The sequence below is a fragment of the Eleutherodactylus coqui genome, chromosome 11 (assembly GCF_035609145.1).
Source record: "Eleutherodactylus coqui strain aEleCoq1 chromosome 11, aEleCoq1.hap1, whole genome shotgun sequence".
NCBI lineage: Eukaryota > Metazoa > Chordata > Amphibia > Anura > Eleutherodactylidae > Eleutherodactylus > Eleutherodactylus coqui.
In genome coordinates, this window is record NC_089847.1 from 94,861,981 (window position 1) to 94,885,242 (window position 23,262).

At 44.2% G+C, this 23,262-nt stretch overlaps 1 protein-coding gene across 1 annotated transcript in view; it reads left to right on the forward strand.

The window, feature by feature from the left end:
- The window catches only part of TH (tyrosine hydroxylase), a 53,177-nt gene extending 35,762 nt beyond the window's left edge, over nt 1-17,415 (forward strand). Inside the window, exons 9-13 of the mRNA XM_066584098.1 lie at nt 1,295-1,364; nt 2,942-2,998; nt 8,980-9,075; nt 15,343-15,476; nt 17,106-17,415. Of these exons, the coding sequence (XP_066440195.1) occupies nt 1,295-1,364; nt 2,942-2,998; nt 8,980-9,075; nt 15,343-15,476; nt 17,106-17,265 (517 nt within the window). The 3' untranslated portion in view covers nt 17,266-17,415. The remainder of the gene's footprint in view (nt 1-1,294; nt 1,365-2,941; nt 2,999-8,979; nt 9,076-15,342; nt 15,477-17,105) is intronic.
- The last annotated feature ends 5,847 nt before the right edge of the window (nt 17,416-23,262 follow it).

Sequence of the window (23,262 nt, forward strand, 5' to 3'; positions counted from 1 at the left end):
TGGCAAAGCATCTGCAATACCAACATTTTTTTATCTGATCTCCTTAGTGAAACACCTTTTGCCAGTTAGCTCTTGGAAAAGTTATTAACACAAATGTCCACTTTCTATTTCTTCCTGCACTGTGGGCGATTACTCAATGTGCTCAATATATGGTACAACTGTTTGCATGTTGTTAGATTGTGTTTGTCTATAATTGTGACTTGGGTAACAATCAGACCACACTTAATTAGTAAGCAATGCAGAAATCCAGGTACATTATTACACTAAAATCTCCTTGAGGGCTCTTTCCCACAAGCTTGGGTGTTTTTACGTGTGCCCATTGGCGCCGTAAAAACATGTGAACGGGCGCACAAATCTAACGTTTGTGCGCCCGTTTAGACAGCATATATGCCAAGGCCACAATGCCATTGCCTCACCTTTCCTCCCTCTCGCCGGCTCACCTCCTCTCTCCTTCCCTACGGCTGTTTCCAATGAGAGTGGATGGGATGGGGGTGGAGCAAAGCACCTGCCCCTCCCCACCCCTTGTCTGCAGCCAGCAATGAGAGGAGGCGGGGCAGAGATTAGCTCCTCCCCTATTCTGTTCCTCCCGTTGCAAACAGCCGGAGGAGAGGAGAGACAAGGAGAGAAGGGGGAGGGAGTTTAGCAGCCACACTGCTAAACTCCCTCCAACATCCCTTCTCTGACTGCTGTCATTGGCTGCCATAGGAGCCTCTGCAGCTGCCGACATATCCGGGCACAAAGAAAGTTCCAGGACTATTTTTGCTGCCCGCCGTAAAAGTGCCCAGTGCTATATTTACCGTCTGGGTGCTTTTATGTCACAGGAATACACCTGTGTGATCTGCTACATTGGAATCCAATGCACCAGATGGTATCGTATATCGGCTGGCCGTGAAAACGCCGGCTGATATGCGCTTGTGTAAATAAGCCCTCACATGGAATGAGTTTTCAAACGACCAATGAATGACCAGTGATTGGAAATTTTGTGTTAATGGTTATTTCCATCAGTATGATCCCAGCTGCTGGGCAGGGGGCATCAGTATAGGCATTTACATTACTGATCATGCAACGGAGAATGATATTTATGGCATCAGTCATTGAAGATCTAATAATTAACCTGCGTAATTAAGTCAAGCTTAACTGTAAAAGGTTTTATCGATTGCATTACTAGATAAAGATGGGCTCATTAGTCAGTAGGTGACAGGGTGATTTAGCCCAATGTCCATATAGAGTATTTGTAGAAGTGTAGTCACAACATGATATCCAAGATCATTTCTTGTCTTGTGCTGCTTCTCAGGGACTGTTGTCATGAACTACTTGGACATGTTCCTATGCTGGCAGATAAAACATTTGCCCAGTTTTCACAGGTAAGTTTAGAGAGTTTTATTTAAAGCTTGTCACCCAGATGAATCCAAGGGGAAATCCGATCAAAACGATCTTCTGATATGTTATAGCTATATAGTAGGTGAGAACTTGAAGATCCCATTGGTGAAGTCTGTGGTCCTTAACTACCATTAATTTCCATAATTAAGGATTCTGTAGAGGACTTTAACCCTTTTGGTACTGTTTAAAGGCCTCTTGAAATCTTAAGCAGTAGCTCAATCAAATCAGTAACCATCTTCTTGGGGTTTTGTGGCAGACTTTCATCAACATAAATCTTTGGAGAGGTACGAGCCAAATAGTTTTGGAATTCAGTGGAGCTTCAGATCATAGACTTCACAAAGTCATCTGATGCACCCACCTAACATCTTCATGGATGGGTTGTCTAGTTGTAAATTATTGATGGCCTGTCCTCAAGACCATCAAGAGTAGATCAATAGGGGTACATCTTCTGGGAACCATAGCAATCAGCTGCTTGCTGGGTCAGATCATTAAGCCAAATTTTGTAGGAAGCAGCTCTGTTCCTGCTGCAGTGACCAGGCTAGGTACTGCAGGTAAAGTTCCTATTCACTTCATTGGGAACTTTTCCTGCAATACCAAAACCGACCATTGCAGACAGAACAGAACTGTCTACTTCCTGTAACACCTTAGCTTTCTAAACTGACAGAATGGCCCAGCGATCAGCTGATTGAACGGGATTCAAGGTTGTACACCCCAGCCAATTAACTACTGATGACCTATCCTGAGGATTGGTCATCAAAAGTTCAGATGTGGAATACCCCTTTAAGTGCTCATTTAGGGTCAATATATTAAAACCTGCATTATATTACATGAATGTTCCCTTTGAGCTGACAAATCAAAAGGCACCATATGGTCAAGACCACTCCATTTAGTGACTGAAGGTGTCAAGGTCAAGAGACACATGCATTTGCTGTACTTAGACGGTATAAACATGCTATTACTGGAGCAGCGGTGCACAGGCTGGACTGCAGCTCCATTCATATGGAAGTCTTCAGGATCCATGTACTCTGTATTAGTGGTGATCCCAGAGGTCAGACTCCCATTGATCTGAATGTTAATCCCTATCCTGTTGATAGGGAATGACTTTGTATCTTGGCATAACCCCTTTAAATGAGTCAGTGCTGGTGACACACTCCCTTGGAATTAATAGGACACTTTCAGTAAAAATTGTTAAAATTGGAAGCTTATATTGGTTGCTTATTGCGCCAAGTCAGAAACTAGGGATCATGATTTTCCCACTAAAGATCAAAGTTGGTCAAAATGTTGTTGCTTTAATGATAATGGCAGCACTGGGGTCATGGATTCAAATCCGACCATGGAAACATATGCATGTAATGTAATGTATCTGCTTGCCGAGGTTTCCTCTTGTACAAGTTAATTAGCTCATTATAGGTTTGGTTGTAGACTGTGAGGTTGGGAATAAGAATACATATCTATTGTGAGTGCATTCCCTATTCAGAGCTGTGTAATAAATTGGCACTATAGAAATTACGAAAGCAAATAAATAAGAATTTTTATTCCTAAGTCTATATGTTTTATGTAGGACATTGGCTTGGCATCACTGGGAGCAACAGATGAAGAAATAGAGAAACTGGCGACGGTAAGAAGTAGTAAAGTCTATAATCTATAGAAAGTTATAACCATGCTATACATTACCAGAAGTGCATACATCCAATTATTCAAGCAGCCACATACAGGTGTCTGGGGGGGTATATTAATTATGTATCAATATCTACCATAGAACCAAGCCAATGGTATTAGTATTTGATAACATTTGATGATGATTGATATATTGTTTGAGACTTTGCTTTGGAAATCTGATAGGGCAAAGAATTCATGGTGACAGAACAGCCCATAGGATTAAAAGACAATACCAAATTAAAAGATATTACAAGTTCCAGAGCAGAGATGGTATCTATAAAGTCGAAAGCCCTCACTCACTCACTCACTTACTGACTGACTGGCCACTAATTCTCCAACTTTCCGATGTTGTAGAAACATGAAATTTGGCACGAGCATAGATTATGTCCAAAATAGGAAAAGTAAAGGGGTCCCAACTCAAGTATTCAATTCTAGCGCAAAAGAATTGGCGTCCAAATTTTACATACATAATCTAATTCTCTCACTTCCTGATGTCGTAGAAATTTGGCAAGAGCATTGATCATGTCATAAATAGGAAAAGTAAAGAGGTCCCAACTCGATTATTTAATTCTAGCGCAAAAGAATTAGTGTCCAAATTTTACTTACGTAATCTAATTCTCTCACTTCCCGATGTCATAGAAACTAGAAATTTAGTGCGGGTATTGATTATGCCATAAATAGGAAAACTTAATGGGTCCCAACTCGATTTTTCAATTCTAGCGCAAAAGAATTGGCGTCAAAATTTTATGTACGTAATCAAATTCTCCAACTTCCCGATGTCATAGAAACTTGAAATTTGGCAAAAGCATTGATTATGTCATAAATAGGAAAAATTATTGGATCCCAACTCGATTATTCAATTCTAGCAGAAAAGAATTGGTGTCCAAATTTTACATACGTAATCTAATTCTCTCACTTGAAATTTGGCACGAGCATTGATTACTATGTCATAAATAGGAAAAGTTAATGGGTCCTAACTCGATTATTAAATTCTAAGTGCAAAATAATTAGCGTCCAAATTTTACGTACGTAATCTAATTCTCTCACTTCCCTATGTCATAGAAATTTGAAATTTGGCATGGGCATTGATTTTGTCATAAGTAGGAAAAGTTAATGGGTCCCAGCTCGATTATTTAATTCTAAGCGCAAAAGACTTAGCATCCAAATTTTACGTATGGGATCTAATACTCTCACCTCCCAGTGTCATAGCACCTTGAAATTTGGCATGGGCATTGTTTATGTCATAAATAGGAAAAGTTAATGGGTCCCAACTCGATTATTCAATTCTAAGCGCAAAATAATTAGCGTCCAAATTTTACGTATGGAATCTAAATCTCTCACTTCCCGATGTCATAGAAACTTGAAATTTGGCACGAACATTGATTATGTCGTAAATAGGAAAAGTTAATTGGTCCCAACTCAATTATTCAATTCTAAGCGCAAAAGAATTAGCGTCCAAATTTTACGTACGGAATCTAATTATCTCACTTCCCGATGTAATTTTATATAAAGGAAATGTTGCATGGTTACCTCCACGTGGTGTTTCCTGGGTAACACAAAGAACCATGCAAAATGGTGAACATATTTTTTTCCTCGGTATCTCTAAAGTAACCACGACTTCATAAGATTTTCGGTGTGAACACCAGATAAACACCAGTACCAAATTAACTCGGGCAAAGCCGGGTATATCAGCTAGTCTATATATATAAAGGTGAAAGCCCTCACTGACTGACTGACTCACCACTAATTTTCTAACTTCCCGGGGTCGCACAAATGTGAAATTTACCAGGACCATTCTTTACGTCCTAAGTAGGAAAAATAAAGCGGACGCAACTTCAATATTCAGTTCTAAGCAGGAAAAACTTTGTGAAAATCCGCAATACAGGACATAATTCTTTCCTCAGAAACCATAAAGGCTAGGGAAATGATTTGTATACTGAGGAGAATCTGCCTCACCTCTGTGTACATATACAGAGGAGAATCTAACTGACCTCTATGTGCATATACTGAAGGGCTGTAAAGTACATAAGGAAGCAGCCATGGATTGCAGAGATGGAGCCTGCCTTTAAGACTAAGAAGGGGCTGCAACCTCCAGTCTGGTGGTATATTTGAATAAAAAGGAGTGCTACCTTTATGGGTAAAAATTGAGGAGAGTGGGAGGGGTGGCACATTCTGCAGAGGGACATCGGTACATGCAGTCTGATGAGAATCTAACTCTCCTCCATGTGTATACATATTTTATTCCTTGGTTCCTCTAAAGTAACCTTGACCTCAAAAATTTTTCCATGTGAACAATCAGGTAAGCACCTGTATAAAATTAACTTGGACAAAACTGGATATATCAGCTATTTTCTAATAAATATAAAATATTTAAGTTTGAGGACTAGATTAGTTTATGGCTTTATTAGCTATGGAGGTCTCATGGTGGCAGCATTGAAGTTAATACAGGTCTGGTATTTATGACCACATTTGTCAATATTACATTTAATTAGGTTCATGTAATATTTATGATGACAATATTAGAAAGATAATGTTACTTTCGTGTAGGGTGCAAGAAGAGGCCCCAATGCAAAACCTGTAACAGGGCCCCCAACTATAATGCTTTATTCATAGTACTGGGCCCCCTATATGGAGAAGAGAGGCTTTATGGTTCCTGGACCTGGGTGCAACCGTATCCCCTATAGTTACGCCAGTGGGTGCAAGTATGGCACCCATCATGGACGTAACCAGCATGTCAAACAAAAATGTAATGTCCATAATGGACCAAAATGAGAGAAACACAAAATACAGGAGTGGGAACCTTATTCCCTACAATCTTTTGCTTGGTGGACCTTACCTAAAAGCAGGGTGATTTTTCCAATATGGGCGGCCCCACATCAGGAACCTAAGGGACGTAGTCTGTTCCTAAATGGAAAATGGAGATGTATAAAGCAGATGGAAAGAGCTAACAGAGCTAGACAAATGTGAATAAACTGCACACAGGATTAATAGCCACATGTATATAGCTAACAGTATTCTAAAGCTGTACCAAACACCTCAGACTGGACACCAACAGGTTGGATGGAGGAGGAACAAACAGGATATGGTGCAGGTGTTGGACAACCCATCAGATGGGGGGCGCCAGAGTGGACAGGACTCAAGCATCTGACAACCTTTTGGACAGAGGAGGAACAGAGAGAACATGATTCAGGCATCCAACAACCCTTCAGACAGAGGAGAATCAGACAGGACATGGTTCAGGCATCTGACAAGCCATCAGATGGAGGGGGAGAGAGAGAACAGACTGGACAGGACTCAGCCACCCAACAACCATTCGAGTAAGGGGAACAGACAGGACAGGACTCCGGTATCTGGTAACCGTTCACACAGAAGGAACAAACAAGACAGGACTCAAACATGGACAACAGTGGATCCTGGCAAACAAGCAGAGTTTTGCACAGCATGCATGTGCACAGGGGAATGACTGGCGCCCACGTAGGGGCAGGACTGAAATATATACACATCTATTATAGCTGATTCATTGACTATGGGAAACAGCTGTCTGTCGACCAATCATTCCGTAAACCACAGGAGATGTTGAAGCAGGGAAGAGAAGATGAAAACCATAAACACAATAGAAACAAGATGTAAATCTTTCCAACACCTAGGGGACCTTTTCCAGTGACAGGAAACACTGTGGGATTTCTGCCAGATGATAACTAAGGGGCATTCTGCAATGACAGGGAAGAAGCACTCATCAGCGCTTAGAGCCAAATGACAGGGTGCATGTGCCGAAGGCGCTTTCAGGTGAACCAGGCTGACGTGATGCCGCTCTGGCTTCATTTACTGATTACAGCCGCAACAGATAGACAACAGGATATGAATGCTATTGTAACCCTATCCAGCATGGCATTACTTCCTGTTATGTAATTTTCATCTCTTTGCATTGATTCTTCTTAATTCTCTTGGCTGGAGTTCCAAAATACAAATATTTCTTGATAGAACAATGTAAGAAACTTTTAAGCATACCCTATAATTATCCTTAGAACGAAGTCAGATGAATGTTTTTTTGCACGCGCCTACGTACGCAAAAAAAGGCGCACCAACCCTCATTGGTTTCCTATGATGTGTTCATGCTGCACGTAAATATTCCCTGCGGGGAGTTCTCTTATCACTGAACACTTAGACAGCACTGTCACAGTGTACAGTGATGAGGGGACTCCCCATGGGGATGAAAGAATAGCCTGTGACAGCTGTGGCAGAGGACCACGATGCCATCTATTGCTTTCAATGGGGCTGGCACTACTGCTGCCCCATTGAAAGCAATGGGAGTGGATTGCTAACCCCTGCTGTGGTTGTGACAGCTGCAGTAGGGGATTCCTTGGATGTGAAACTGCTGGATGCTGTCACATCCAGGGGTTTCACCTTGTTGTCAATGGGGCCCTGCTGGCCACATTGAAACCATACAGAGAAGATCACGATCCTCTGCCACAGCTGTGACAGCTATGGCAGGGGATTCCTTTATCTCTGTGGAGCCCACAGGGATAAAGGAATTCCTTGTGACAGCTGTGACAGCTGTGGCAAAGGAACATAATGTTCTCCCATTGCTTTCAATGGGGCTAGCGCTGTTGCCGCTTGCCCCATTGAAAGCAGTGGGATGCAGGCAACCCCGCAGTGATTTTTGGGGAAGGGCTTTAAATATAAGCCCTTCCCTAAAAATCATCCCTATCTGTAGTAAAAAAAAAAATAATTAACTCACCTAGAAGCGCTGTGTGGCTTTTCTCCCCATTCCCCTCACTCTTCATTTGTCTTCTGGTGGCCGGGGATTGAAAAATACCTGCCTCCAGAAAGCGCTGCCTCTGATTGGCTAAACGCTGTGACTAATCAGAGGCAGCGCTCAGCCATTGAATGACAGCTGAGCACTGCCTGTGATTGGTCACAGCATTCAGCCAATCACAGGCAGCGCTCAACTGTTCATTGAATTCAGCCAATCAGACCCAACTCTTTCAGAAGGCAGTGATTTTTAAGGAGAAAGAGCTTCACAACAGTGCCAAGGAGTCAGCGAGAAGATGCGCAGAGCCCCGACAGCGGCGGAGAGGTGATGTATTTCCAGGGAAGGGCTAATATTTCAAACCTTTCCCCGAAAATCACTGCGGGGGTTGCCTTCATCCCATTGCTTTCAATTGGGCTGCTAGCCCCATTAAAAGCAATGGGCATGGAGCTTCGGTCACACGCATTTTTAACATGCGTGGAGCGCATTATTTTGCGCACATAGGTGCGTAAAAAAACCAAAAACTTGTCTGACTGAGCACTAAAGGGAGCCTTCACCTGCCTAAAGCACTATAATCTAACTTATGGTGCTGTTAGTTGAGGTGACTGTATTTTTATTCTCACCCACTTCTTGATTCCCGTGGTGCCTGCCGCTGAGGTCCGTGCCAGCTGAAAATTGGACTCTTTCCATTGTCCCTATAAAAGAATATTAGAGGGCACACACACAGGCTAGTGTGTGGACTGCAGTGACGGGCACCGCAGGAACTAGGTAGTGGGTAAGGATAAAAACTACATCACCCAGCTCCCTGTCATCTCACCTAACAGCACAATAGGTCAGTTTATGGTGCTTAAGGCAGGTGGCGGGTTCCTTTAAATCAAAAATATAGGTAACGAAGTTTGAGAAGATTTTCACTACTAAACAATCAGTACTGCAGATTTTTTCTTAATTTAATTAGATGGATACATAATTAGGTTTCTCATAATTGTCAGCATGAAGTGAGCTGGATTGGCGAAAAGAAAACCTTGGTTAGCAGGAACTCTAAAAGGTTAAATATATAGTCATGAGGGCAGTCAGAAGGACCATGCTCTGTTTGTGCTTTATCCCAAACTATCCAAAGTTCTCATATGGTTCTTCTTCAGAAAGATATTACATCTCTTACACATTGTGATAACACCTATATGTTGTTTCAGCTCTATTGGTTTACTGTGGAATTTGGTCTTTGCAAGCAAGAAGGAGAAGTTAAAGCCTATGGAGCTGGTTTACTATCATCATATGGTGAATTGCTGGTATGTGATATTCTGCCCTCATAACAGACATTCATGGAAATAGATTTGTCAGTAACCAGGCTTTGTGTGACTTTATTTACTGGGAAAGAAAGCAAGATTGTTACCCAGGCATCACTTGGTCCTCCATGACACTCAATGTGGTCTTTCCAGCAAACTACCATTGATGGCAACATATATCGCTAAGTCCAAGGCAAAAATTAAATACTGTCTTTAACCCCTTAACAACACAGCACATACATTTACGACCTACGCATTTCTGTTAATTATTGTAAAAAAATAAAAGGAAGTAAAGGTTAAAAAAACAAAAAACTTTTTTCCTATACTTATAATTAAAAAAAAAACATTTCGTGTTGCTGCATCTGTAAAAGTCTAATTTATCAAAGCAAAGTATAACTTATCCAGCACAAAGAATATTATTGAGAAAAAAAAATACACAATTGTGTTTTTTAAGTCACCCCATCTCCAAGTAAAAATTCAATAACTAGCGATCAAAAGGTTGTATGTGCTTCACTGGTACCAATAGAAACTACAGGACATGGTGCAAAAAAAATGAGCCCCCAGACAACTATGTCAACAGAAAAATTAAAAAGTTATGACTGTCAGAAAATAACTTTGTTTTTCCAAAGATATTTTATTTTTTTCTCTTAAATGCAGTTTGTACGAGCTATGGTTTTTTTAAAAGTGGGGAGGAAAAAACAAAAACGAAAATTTTTAAAAAAGCTATGTCCTTAAGGGGTTAATTATGTCATCCTTTAAAATTGTAAAGCAATACACATTTCAGGCACTTAGGGACACGGCAAGGAGGCATTATGCCTCATTCACACGAGCGTGAAAATCACATCGAAGTTACTCGTGCAAAGATATCACAGCTAACTGTACAAAAAATACCTCTCTCTCCAGCATGGGGTTGCCCAAGAGATTTCCCCATAGTGGAGAGAGGGAGGCAGGGTTAAAGAGCTTGCCTGAGAGGGATCTGCCCTTCAGTCCTGTCCCCTCTCAAATAGCAATGGGGGAATCCCAGGGAGGAGACCTCTTGCTCTGCCCTCTAGCTAGCCACGCCCTTCCCTCTGTGTTATCCACATGTCCTTCAGGGAGCCCTTGTAGCCCTGCCATAGCTCTCTCTGCACTATAGGGATATCCCTCTGGGATCCCCATAGCAGGGAAAGAGTGAGCGGGGCTTTGGGGGATTTCCCAATAGCAAGGAGAGAGAGAGCAGCTCTTGCAGGATTAACCCAAAGCAGGAAGAGAAAAAGCAGAGCTATGGGTTAATCCCCTGTAGCCCCACCCTTACGCGCTGCTATTGGGAAATCTCAAAGCCCTGCGGGGCTACTTCTCCCTCTCCTCCTAGAGTAGCTGCGCTTTTTTTAATGCAACACGCTGCTCCAGTAAATGGGTGATTTTCATGCTCATGAAGTTTGAGTCTCCTGCTTGTCTCCTGCTCGAGTCTCCTCCATTCACGCGATTTTTTTTGTGCTATAGCAGCCGCAATTTTTGCACACGCCTATGTTGCGCTAAAACCACGCCTGTGTGAATGTGGCCTAACTGTATAATATGTCTATTTTAGGCCGCCTACACACTGACAGATTTGCATTGCGGAATCAGGAGCAGGCGACCGCCTTCGGATTCTGCAGCAAATACCGCCCATAGCATGCTATGGAAAAGTGATTCTTCCTGCACATAAGCGGAAGCCATTTGCGGTTTCCGTTCTTGAAGGAAAAATTGCAGCATGCTCCATTTTTGCATGGTTTCTACGTGGACTGCTCCACGACCCTTCCGCAATTAATATTGCGGAAAGATCGTGGATTTTGTATCATCGCTAGACGATGATGCGGGTAAAGCAGGAGTTTTAAAAAAAATCTGTAGTGTGCATGTCCGACAGCGAGCAGTGCAGACCATCCGCAGTACAGATTTGAAAAAAAGAAAGCAGGTATGTGCGGAAGCCTCTGCTGCCAGGGCTGGGCTTCACCGCGGGATTCCGCATGCAGAATCCAATCCACCCATGTGCATATGGCCTTAGGTCCAATGTCCATGAGCGTACTTGAATTGCGGAATCCACGTGGGTCACTGTAGTTCAAGCTACCCATAGAGAAACATGGGCTTCCGTAGCTGAATTAAAGCATGAGGATTTGATTTGCAGACCTTTTGGTCCAGAAAACAAATCGCAGCATGCTCCATTTCAGTGCGGTTCCTTCACGAACGACTTTCATTGAAGTGGCCTGTCTGCAATTGAATTGTTGACGGGCTGTGGATTCTGCGGGAAAGCAGGAGTTAAAAAAAAACACAAAAACTCCACTGCGCATGTGCGGCTTCCATGCGCATCCGCAGTGAAGAAAATAGAAGACCCGGACAGGTAAGCAGAATACCCGCAGTGTCCTTAGCTATGGGCCGGGTTGGATTCAGCTGCGGGCTAGGGACATGCGGAATCCGATCCGACTGTGGACATAAGGCCTTAGGCCTCATGTCCACGGGGAAAATCAGATCCGCTGCAGATTCTACATGTAGAATCTGCAGCGGGTCCCTCCTGCCCCGCGGACATGAGCGCTGAAAATAGCAATTTAAAAGCATTTACCTATCCGTAGCGGGCGGCGAAGCGCTGCTCTTCCTCACGGCCGGATCTTCATTTTCGGCCGGCGGATGAATTCCTGACGCCGGCGGCACGTCGTCGACGTGCCGCGCGCATGCGCCGGGCACATCCGCCGAGCCGAAGCAAGGGAGATGCGGCCGTGAGGAAGAGCAGAGCTTCGCGGCCCGCTGCGGGTGAGTAAATGCTTTAAATTCCTATTTTAGGTCTCCCGCGGATCCGGACGGCTTCCATAGGCTTCAATAGAAGCCCGCGGGAGCTGTCCCCGCGGGAGACCCGCATGAAAATGGAGCATGGTCCAGATTTTTTCATGCTCCATTTTTTTTAAAATCACTTCTATTGACGATCCGCGGGTATTTATCTACCCGCGGGTGGTCAATGCATCCCTATGGGGTGCGGATCCGCGCGCGGGAGATCCGCTGCGGATTTTAAATCTCATTTTGCCCGTGGACATGAGCCCTTACTCTAACAGAAATGTTTCTTAAATATACTTGTTGTCAAAATATATATTCCTGTAGAAGGAGTTGTTGAAATTGAATGAAACTTTCTCTGTGTGATTGTAACGTTGATATAAACAAGTGATTACAATATAAGAGCAAAAGGAGAATTTATCACGCAAAACTGAACACTTGAAGGGAGGGTCTAGTACCCCATTATACCTCCTCTAGCTTAGATACAAGATATGATATGTGCGGGCATCGAGGCTCTAGTACCCTGTTGTACCACCTCTAGCTTGCATACAAGATGTGATACGGGCGGGCATGGAGGCTCTAGTACCCTGTTGTACCTGCTCTAGCTTAGATACAAGATGTGATACAGGCAGGCATGGAGGCTCTAGTACCCTGTTGTACCACCTCTAGCTTGGATACAAGATGTGATATGGATGGGCATGGAGACTCTAGTACCCTGTTGTACCGCCTCTAGCTTGGATCCCAGATGTGATACGGGTGGGCATGGAGGCTCTAGTACCCTGTTGTACCACCTCTAGCTTGTATATAAGATGCAATACGAGTGGGCATGGAGGCTCTAGTACCGTGTTGTACTACCTCTAGTTTGATACAAGATGTGATACAGGCGGGCATGAAGTCATACAGGTTCTGTATGGTAACCTGTGGCATATTAGTCATATTTGCTGTAACTGAGCCTCTAGAACATGCAAACTTGTTGGCTGCTGAAGTTGGCATACTATATGGTCCCATACGTCTCCTATTAATGATACATCTGGCGACCAGTGTGCCAATGTTATGGAGGCATTCCTGTGACACTTTTGCTGTATGCGGCTGTGCATTAAAATGCCTCTTGGAAGCCTCCATGAGAGGAACACATGTGGCTGCAGGATGTCCTAAACATAACGCTGAGGTGTCATTGTCCCTTTGTACTACTACTAGGGGTGACCGACTATTGTATGTGATGGCCCCCCAGACCATCACACCAGCAGGGGGTAGTGTGCTGACCCACAGCAAAGGCAGGATTGAGTTGCTCACCACTAGGTCTCCAGACACAAACATGGCCGTCGTCAGTGCCAAAACTAAACCTAGAGGGTTCCACTCTATGGATTAAAGAGAATATTGCAATGAGAGATTAATTTAGTTCTTCTTTATTAGATGATTAAAAACAGCCAGAAAAGGCTGTGAGAATGTCCGGAGAGGTCCACTACAGACAAGTAGCCTCTGAGAGTCTTTTATAGTCCAAGGTTGGAACCACTTTTAGGGTCTCAGGTGACAAGACCGTTCATCTAATCACGCCACAAGCCTAATAATTTGTATATCTGCCTGAGATGGAACTGCATGCCAATTCTGCAGCAAAATGACAACTCCATACCATTCCATACATCTATTAGTATTGGGGGGGGGGGGGGCAGGTTCTAGCACAATGGATTTTTCCTGTCTGATTCTTTTGGTGACAAATGTGTCTTGCAGCTCTTCATCTCCTGTCCGATATCCAATGACTATGCTCATCTTACATACCAAGTAGAAGGCCTATTTGCAGCTGGATTCGCGCTATAGAGCAAGTTGTGTGTTACTGATGTTACCTGCGGTACTTCAAACATTGAGTGACAATAATTGTGGAGCTACAACTACAGAACCATCTGGCTCCAAACCTATGAATGCAGTATTATGACACATGGAGGAAATAAAGGGTTTGCCCATTCTAGCTCACCCTCTCTATTTTCCAGAGTGGTCTGTCCTGACAGCGTTACCATCAACAATGGGCCCAGTTATTGTTTGGGCCTATTTAACTGGATAAGAGTTGTTACACTAGACCACCCATTTAGTGAATAAGCTAAAAACAGTCTGTCTGCAGCAGCAGTATAATGCAACGATTGTGGACCACCGGTGCCATTGACTGATTTGGCTTTGGGCTACTTCTGAGGGGTGCTCTGGGAGGTCCCTGGTCTTCATGATTCACCCTCTTTTTTAGCGATCTGGTCTTTGCTGAAGGGAACCGCCTGGCTGTTTCCCCAGAAGTAGTCTTAGTACAGTGGCAGCTGACCCAGAACGTTGAAAAAAGTCACCGGAGTGAGGTGCTAAAGCCAAGGGCATAGTTAATATAATAGGCTAAGGTCAGGATGGGCAAAGTTCATGCAATATGATAATCAGGTAAAAGGTGAGGGCAAGTAGCATTCAGGCAAAGAGTGGTCAAAATAATGAGCCAAGCTCAGGATAGGCAGACTTTGGCAAAGTTGGGTAATTAGGTAGAGACTCATAACTAAAAACCAAGCAAGGTACAGATATACCTTCACCACCAGGAACCTATTGGTTAGGCACCTTTTACTGGGGAGGAAGTGCAATAAATAACATAGACCTGGGACAGGAAAGCTGGCTGAGTTGACACACCTTTTAAAGGGGTTGTCTCAAGACAAGTTTTACCTGTCCAGCAGAGACTCATCCTGAAGTGTATGGCAGCTACTGGTCACACATACACGCCACCACTCCATTTATTTCAATGGGGCCTTTGGAGATAACTGATTTGGCTATCTCCATTGGTCTATTAAAATGACTGGAGGAGTGGTAGCCCTCATCACATGCCCAGACACCTGCTACCATTCACTTTGGGCCGAGCTGTTGCTAGGATGTCTGCATGACGGGTAAAACCTGTCATGAGACAACTCCTTTAAGAGGTGGGCGAAGCATGGCTTGCACCCTACAGGCAGAGGCAGCAGTACTGTGGTGCCTGCCGTACAGAAGACAGGAACCAGGAGGATGCCGACAGCCACAGGAAGGGGAGGGGATGGGCGCCCATAATTAGCTGGCCATATTTTGTTTGTAAAAACAGACTTAAATGAACACAAACATCAAAAAAGTAAATGAATTGTATACTAAAAAAGTCCTAATTTTATAGTCTCTCTCATATATATAGTGTTTGAAGATGGTCCAGATATGCATTCACCTAGACAGCTGTTCCTTCCCATGCTCATGCACCCTCAGCTCGTCGGAGCAGGTACTTGTTCTCAGTCTGGAGTAGGGAACAAGCTGCTATGTATGCTGAAATCCAAGGTGCCCAACCCTTCTTTCCCCCAACGTCTGCCATTGGCAGAGAATCTGGACACCCCATACGCATTAGACAGTTGGCTGATCCCAAAGAAATCTACGGCTTTGTCCAGTATTCATCTAATGTGTATGGCCCCCTTTACTCCTGCAAGGATATTGGGTTAATATTCTCATTCTTTTCTTCTGTTTCTTAAGCACTCTTTGTCTGATGAACCAGAGGTCCGGCCCTTTGACCCAGATGAAGCAGCCATTCAGCCGTATCAGGACCAGAACTACCAATCTGTATACTTTGTATCAGAAAGTTTCACAGATGCTAAGGAAAAACTAAGGTATGACCAATAGTATCAGGAAAGTGCATCTATCTAAGGTCGGGCTCACATGAGCGTGTTGTAAAACGATGCGTGTTTAGCGCAGCATTTTACCGCTGTGTGAGCCGGCCTATCGCCATGTATGGCAACGATTATTGACTGCACACGCTGTGATGTGCAGTCTTACTTGTGTTTTTTTTTAATTTCCCGCTCTGTGGCTTACCGACGTTGCATGTAAAGGCGTATAAATATCGCCCATACGCAATTACATTGTGTGTGTGCAGCGTTCATTATGCGCCCAAAGTGACAAAGGCTTGACGCACACAGGTGTAAGCGTAAAACACTGCGTGGGTCATGCGATGAGATTGCGGGTCGCCACTGAGTTGCAATTACAGACTGCTTGCCAGATCACAGTATAATGCAAAAGTACATCACACTGCAGGAATGATCAAACCATCCTAAATTCTTGTCCCCTATGGGGTCTAAAAAATGTAACAATCAGGTTTAAAAATGTTTTTAACATGATGTGAACAGCCCCCAACTCCCATTTACTTCTATGGGAGTTATGGAAACAGTATACATCAGCCAGTTCAGCTATTTCCGTACTCCTGTAGCCAGTGGCTGTGGCGTATGGGCTATATTGCCATCTCAGCCATCTTTGTCTTAGATGGGAATACCCCTTTAATGTGAGTGTTGGAAACAGCTTAATGCACTCGCTTGGTGTTTTATGATGCTTCCACTTATCTCTATGGAGAGGGTTGATGCAAGCTTATGTTGCCATTTAGGTGAAGGTCACAGAGTACACACCCCTACCTAATTTACTTTTGTGACCCATCTGATTAACAGGTCATGAAAGTAAAAAAAAGTTGTCATCAGTCAAGTCCTTTAAGTGAAAGTTGTTTATAAATTTCTAGAAAAGTGAATTATATTTGGAATTTTTTAATTTTCGTGTTCAGATTCTACGGATATGACATTGTATGTTCAATGATGTATCTTGGGTTGGGAAGCGTATAGAGATGAGCGAGCATACTCGCTAAGGCAAACTACTCGAGCGAGTAGTGCCTTATGGGAGTACCTGCTCGCTCGTCTCTAAAGATTCGGCTGCCGGCGGGGTGAGCGGTGAGTTGCGTGAGTGAGCAGGTAGGGGGGGGGGAGAGGGTGAGAGAGATCTCCCCTCCATTTCTCCCCACTCTCCCCCGCCCCCGCCGGCAGCCGAATCTTTAGAGACGAGCGGGCAGGTACTCGCATAAGGCACTACTCGCTCGGACAGTTTGCCTTAGCGAGTATACTCGCTCATCTCTAGAAGCGTATCATCGCTCCTTAAGGAAAGCACCTAGAAGGTGTGTGAGGAGATTTATAAGGCCATGAATGCTCCTCAGACTATTGGAAGGCAGTCTTCCTGCACGTCAATGTCAGACCCTTTATACAAGTCTTCATAACAATTATTGGGAATTTAAATCCAGCCAGAAATCCATACGCAGACAGCTGTTTTGGTTTTTTTTGCCCTTCATCAGTGTGCAGTAGGCTTCTGGCTTGGCTAGTGAGAGGCCTATGATGTGGGTCTGGAAGGGTATCATCTCTCCTTAAGGACAGCACCTAGATACAATATATCTTGTGATGTGTTTCCATATTCAATTTCCCCTTTCACAGGAATTATGCCTCTCGTATAAAGAGGTCATTCGCTGTGCGATATGACCCTTACACTTTGAGCATTGAGGTTCTGGACTCACCTGGCCGAATTCGAAGCTCACTGGAGGAGCTCAGAGACGAACTACAGACGTTGACTACTGCACTCAACATTCTCTCCTAACAGACAACTAGTCGACATCTTTTACCTTACGTAGGCTTCCCGGGTGCGCTGCATGGTCTCCACCATCTCCGTATCATTGCTGTGGTCAGCTCATCTTTTTGTACTGGATCGTCCTGTTCACCATGATGTACAAACCTGAATCAATCTGCATTTTTAATACATCTATAAATAATATAAATGTTACGACCGGGTCTGTAATGGCTTATATCTGCGATTCATGCTCTATGATGGTCTAGGAAAATGCTGTTGTGCATGACATCCCGCCCACTTTTGCTTCTCAGTTTTTGTTCTTATATATTTATTGTGTTTCTGAACTGTTTTGAAAGATGCAATAAAGAGAAATATACAACTAATTGGAGTATTAAAGGATATTTGGGACTGGCGTTTCCTTGTGTGACCAAGTCGGCTGGAAATATGTAAAATGGGGGATAGTTACACATATCAATGGCTTCATCTAATGGTTCTGGTTTAGCACAAGCAGGGACAAGTTGGCCTGGTATCTGGTCGCCCCCTTCCCATCTCTTATAAGGTAAAAGATTGGTTTCTGTCTCTTTGTTCATGAAAGAGGTGCTACTCCATCCACTTTGACCAGTATATCTAGAAAGGTTCCTCAATAATAAGCTGACCACAGGGTGTCCTGATACTTGACAATATAGAAAGAGAGGAGCCAGCTCACCAACCCACTCCAGAAGACCATGGACTTGTTTGACCATCCGGATAGGCAAGCAGTTTTGAACGGAATTCCATGTAATACACATTACTAGTTTCTAATACTTTTCATGCATTTCAGGAAATAGCTGTTAAACTTATGTTTGAAAATTCTAATCTCGCCGGCCCCTGATGACATTTGAGGCCTTAGTCACATGGGCGTTTTGACGCACAAATTTTTGAACACATCAGAATTGATGAATTCATGAATGGGTGAGTGCTGCCTTTGATTGGCTAAGCGCAGGGATCAATCAGAGGCAGCTCTCTGCTTTCATTCAATAGCTGAGAGGTGCCTCTGATTGGTCAAAGTGCTCAGCCAATCAGAGGCAGCCCATTCAGCAGGCGGGGATAAAATCCCCGCCTGCTGAATACTACTCAGAGCAGTGCAGGAGAAGAGCCGTCTGGATGCAGCTGAGCCACAGCAGCTGCAGAGAAGTGAGTATACATTTTTTTTTACACATTTTTAGATTGATTTTCAGGGAAGGACTTATATTTTAAGCCCTTCCCCAAAAATCACTGCAGGGCTTGCCGACAGCCTATTGCTTTTAATGGAACCGTCTGCATTGCCAACTCCATTGAATTCAATGGGAGAACATCGCTCTCCTCTGCCACAGCTGTTCCAGTGCGACTCTTAAATAGACTTCTCATCGGTTGCATTTGCCGCGGAGGAAGGAACGGTGGCATCACCCATGACAACACAAAGAAAGAACCAAGGTACACCAGTTCCCAGTTACCCTTTACTTTAATAGCCTGCCCTTGGCCCTGGCAACGTGTCCCTGTCTAGCCTCTGGGTGGGAGACAGTAGTGCCACCGTGACAAGGCCTACAACTCATTCCCACTGTCTCCTAGGCTAGGGCCTGCACCTCGGATGCTGGATCAGCATATGAACCTACAATGCTAGATGAACATTTGAACATACCAGCGATGCTACTGTAGGCATGGATGAAGAAGATGATGCTGGATGCTGCCATTACACCTGGATGACACACCATGATCTCATTGCAAGGGGGCCGTTTGGAACCTCTAATCGTCTATCGAGCCATCTAAATGCAGCTGTCAGAGCCACATTTAAAAGGTTAACAGCCACAACTTTGATTGTCGCTGTTGCGGCCCGTTGTCGGCTGCCAAAGACGGGCAACAGCAGTTGTGTATGGAGCAGGCTCGACTTTGAAACCCGTGCCATTTTAACCTTGCACCTTGGATGTAAATAATGTCCTGGGGTGTGGAGGGGTTAAACAGGAATTGACAGAATCCTACTGATGGTGTATGATAATTTTCAAGATCTCTGCTTGCTGTAAGTCAACATTTTTGTTTACATGTCCTGACCTCATACTGCTCACAGAAGGAAGAGAAGGGTCTTGCTATGGTGTCATTCTTCTTCTATCTGCTTTTCATAACCCTTGGCCAAATTATGAATGCAGTTCCTCTTTTTGCTTAATTGTTAGGTTGACATCTACATGGAATTTGAAAAACTCTATTCAGATGTTGCCCTTAGTCAGATTTCAACCTAGGACCACAGCACAGCAAAGCAGCAGCACTAACAACTGAGATGTTGGCTCTGGCGATGAACCTACAACTCCAGCAATGCAAAGCACACCAGAACCAAACATAGAACATAACTAACCTCTGTACATAGGTACAATACCAGAACCAAGCTAAAAGCATAGATACAGCCACGGAATCAAGCTCATAACATAAACAAAGTAGCAGAATAAGGGCTCCCACCCACTAGCGTTTTTTTTTCACTGCGAAATTCGCACGTTTTTTTTTTCTACAGGGGGTCTATGGGACTTGTAAAGCTAAAATCGCGATCACGCAAAATCGCGATTTACCGCGAAATCGCAATTTTGCGCAATCGCGATTTTAGCTTTACAACTCCCATAGCCCAAAGACCCCTGCAGAAAAAAAAAACGCTGCGAATTTCGCAGTAAAAAAACGCTAGTGGGTGGGCGCCCTCGCCCGCCCACTGGCGTTTGCGATTTTCGTGCGTGAAAAACGCCGCGTTTTCGCGACGTTTTCCCCGCGTTTTTTCCCGCGTTTTCGCGGCTTTTCCATTAATTTCCATTGACTTTCATGGGTGCATTAGGAGAAAAATAAGGACACATATGCAACTGACAGTTCCTATGTTAAAAAACGCAACGCAACGCAAAACGCCAGTGGACAGGAGTACATTCAATTCTAATGGCTCTGCAGGAAAAACGCAAAACGCAAAGAAAAAAAAATCGCCAGTGGGTGGGCGCCCTTAGGGTGACTACCCACTACAGTTTTTTTCACTGCGAAATTCGCAGGGTTTTTTTTTTCTGCAGGGGTCAATCAGACCTGTAATGTTAAAATCGCGATCGAGATTTTAACTTAACAAGTCCCATAGCCCATAGACCCCTGCAGTAAAAAAAAAAAACGCTGCAAATTTCGCAGTGAAAAAAACTGTAGTGGGTAGTCACCCTTAAGCGATTTTGTTGCAGGGGTGCTGGTGGGCTGACAGCGATGCCTTTAGAAGATCAGACGGGAGGAAAATGATTCCTGCAGCTCCACCAAATGCGGCTGCACAAGCAAGAAGATGAGCCAGGTGGACTTAAGGGCAGGTGATTACCCCCAGCCTACATTCACCTGGTTTCCTCTGTATACACTGATGGACAATGCCAGAGGCATAACTTGAAGCTTTTGGGCCCCAATGCAAAATCTGTAACAGGGCCCCCCAACTGTAATGCTTTATTCATAATACTGGGCTCCCTATATGGAGAAAAGAGTTTTTATGGGCCCTTTAAGGCTTCTGGGTCCAGGTGCAACCACATCCCCTGCATCTAATATACTTATGCTCCTGGACACTACTCTGTGTGACCAACGGGATTGCACATAGCAAAGGCCAGCCATGCCCATTTCTATGATAACAGGTCCTGAGTAGTTAGGAAATTCTACAACAACGAAACTCATTTAGTGTGTTCCACTTCATGCATAATTTAACAGATTTGTTTTCTGGAAATTCGGTGTCCACACAGTTGGAGATAATATCCAATAAAGCCAGTGTTTTAATTTGTACCTTTAAATTCTATGATCTAGATGCATTTCCTGCAAAATCCATATGTGTCCACAAGAGGGAGCAGTTCTGCAAGCTTAAGATTCCCCCGTTACAATTACCGCTGAGGAGTCTTCATCATGATGGGTGTTTCTTTTTTTTTCTTACAACTCACAAACAAGTTTTGTCTAGTGAACATGGACGGATTTCCCACTTGGCAAGTTGTTTTAAGTAGGGGTCTGAATGCTCGCTGCCTTGGCTGAATTTTAAACTAAACAAACATTTGAGGTTACCTAAGTGCTGAAGGTTTACGTAGGTTCACAGCTGTAAACTCTACATTTTGAAATTGACATATTCTACGTAAGTCCAAATGAGGCCACGCTATTACTTCATCTCAGGCCCACCCCATCCTTGTGCCAAGTGACACACCAGAAGGAAACTTAGGCCTGTTTGTACACAGTTATTAGACTAAGATTGCAGCCATTGATTGAGATTTTAACGATACAAGACAAGAGTTGCGGTATTCATGGTCTGGCCAATTTATTGATTTCTATCTGACTGCTGGTATGACGGAATGTGCTGTTGGAGAAATGAAAACCATATGAGCCCCTAAAGGGCCTGATAACAATTTTTCATATTGTGTGATATGATGATGGGGATGGTTTTTTGTTGCATAAAAAGTGCTATAAATGCCATATCTTATAATACATAAGCCAAAAAGAAAATATACGACACCCAATGGAGCATCATAGTCCTTGAAGTTCCATAATACTTCCTACTGCACACCAATTGGCCATAGGCAAGCAGGCGACTGCAACAACTAGGGAGCTAGATGTGGTTCTTCCAGGTCACCTTTACTTTTTGATGTCATGCGGTTACAACATCACACACAAATCGGTGCTCCTGTTATGGGACAGTAGGACTTATTTGGTGATAGGCCGTACAAGGCAATGCTCATTTAGACACTTCTCCTGGCTCCTCCAGTCCCCTGGGTCACCTCACCTCCAGCTGCCGGATCCTCTTCGTCCTGTGACATTACTCTCAGCAGTCTCCTTCCTGCAGGTCAGTGTACAGGTCACCAGTGGCATAGTGTTCACTGCCTAGCAGAGAATGCTGAATCCTAAGCCGGGCCATTGCAGAGACTGCGCATGCGCGATAAAGGCGGCAATAGTATATGAACACTCGCACTTTATCTAGGCAATGTATGTTACTTTCTAGGCAATATACTTTTGTATCTGGGCCTCTATAGCACCACCTGTGCAGCATATTTGCTTTTCTTATAGGCATGATTTTTCACGATTTATCATGGTACTGTGCACACTATTACTATGAGCACTCTGTGGCTCTATAGGCACAGCATATTACTGTGTAGAGATATATTGGCACTGAATACAATATAATCTGGCCATTTTCAACGTACTGTATATTTCAGTGCTATACACGCTATTTTTCTGGCCTTGGCATAATACTACCAGTAGTGAGGAGCAAACTTTTGAAAAGTTTGGTTCAACCGCTTTGAAGAACTTTTGCCAAAAAATCGGTTTGGTCCAAATTAGTTCCAACCAACCTGGAAGTTTACCAAAACTCGTAAAACTGGTGTATAGCACTGTTTAAGATCCTTAAAAGCCCTGTATAATACTCTCAGGGCTCTTTCCCACAAGCGTATATCGGCCGACCGTTTTCACGGCCCGACGATATATGCTGTGATCTGATGCATTGGATTCAAATGCATCAGATCACATGGCCGTATTCCTGAGACGTAAAAGCGCTAGGCCAGGCCAATATAGCGCCGGGCGTTTTTACATCACGCCTAAAAGATAGTCCTGGGCCGGAATATGTCGGCCGCTGCATGGGCTCCTATGGGAGTCCATGGCAACGGCCATGGGTGGGAGGGAGTTTATCAGTGTGGCTACCAAACTCCCTCCCTCTGCTCTCCTCCCCCTGTGCAGGCTCACCTCTGGTCTCCTCCTCGCTGGTTCTTTGCAATGGGAGGGGGTGGGTCAGGGGCGGAGCTAAGCACTGGCCATCCCGCCTCCTCCCATTGCTGGCTGCGGGCAAGTGGTGGGGCATGGGCAGAGCTAAGCTCCCGCCCTCTCCCCACCCCTTGTCCATAGCCATCAATGGGAGGAGGCGGGATGGGGTGGTGCTTAGCTCTGCCCCCGACACCTCCATTACAAAGAACCAGTGGGGAGGAGACCAGAGGTGAGGCTGTGATGGGAAGGGGGGGGAAGGGGTGACAGCATGGTGACCTCGGCACATATGCGCCGAGGCCCATG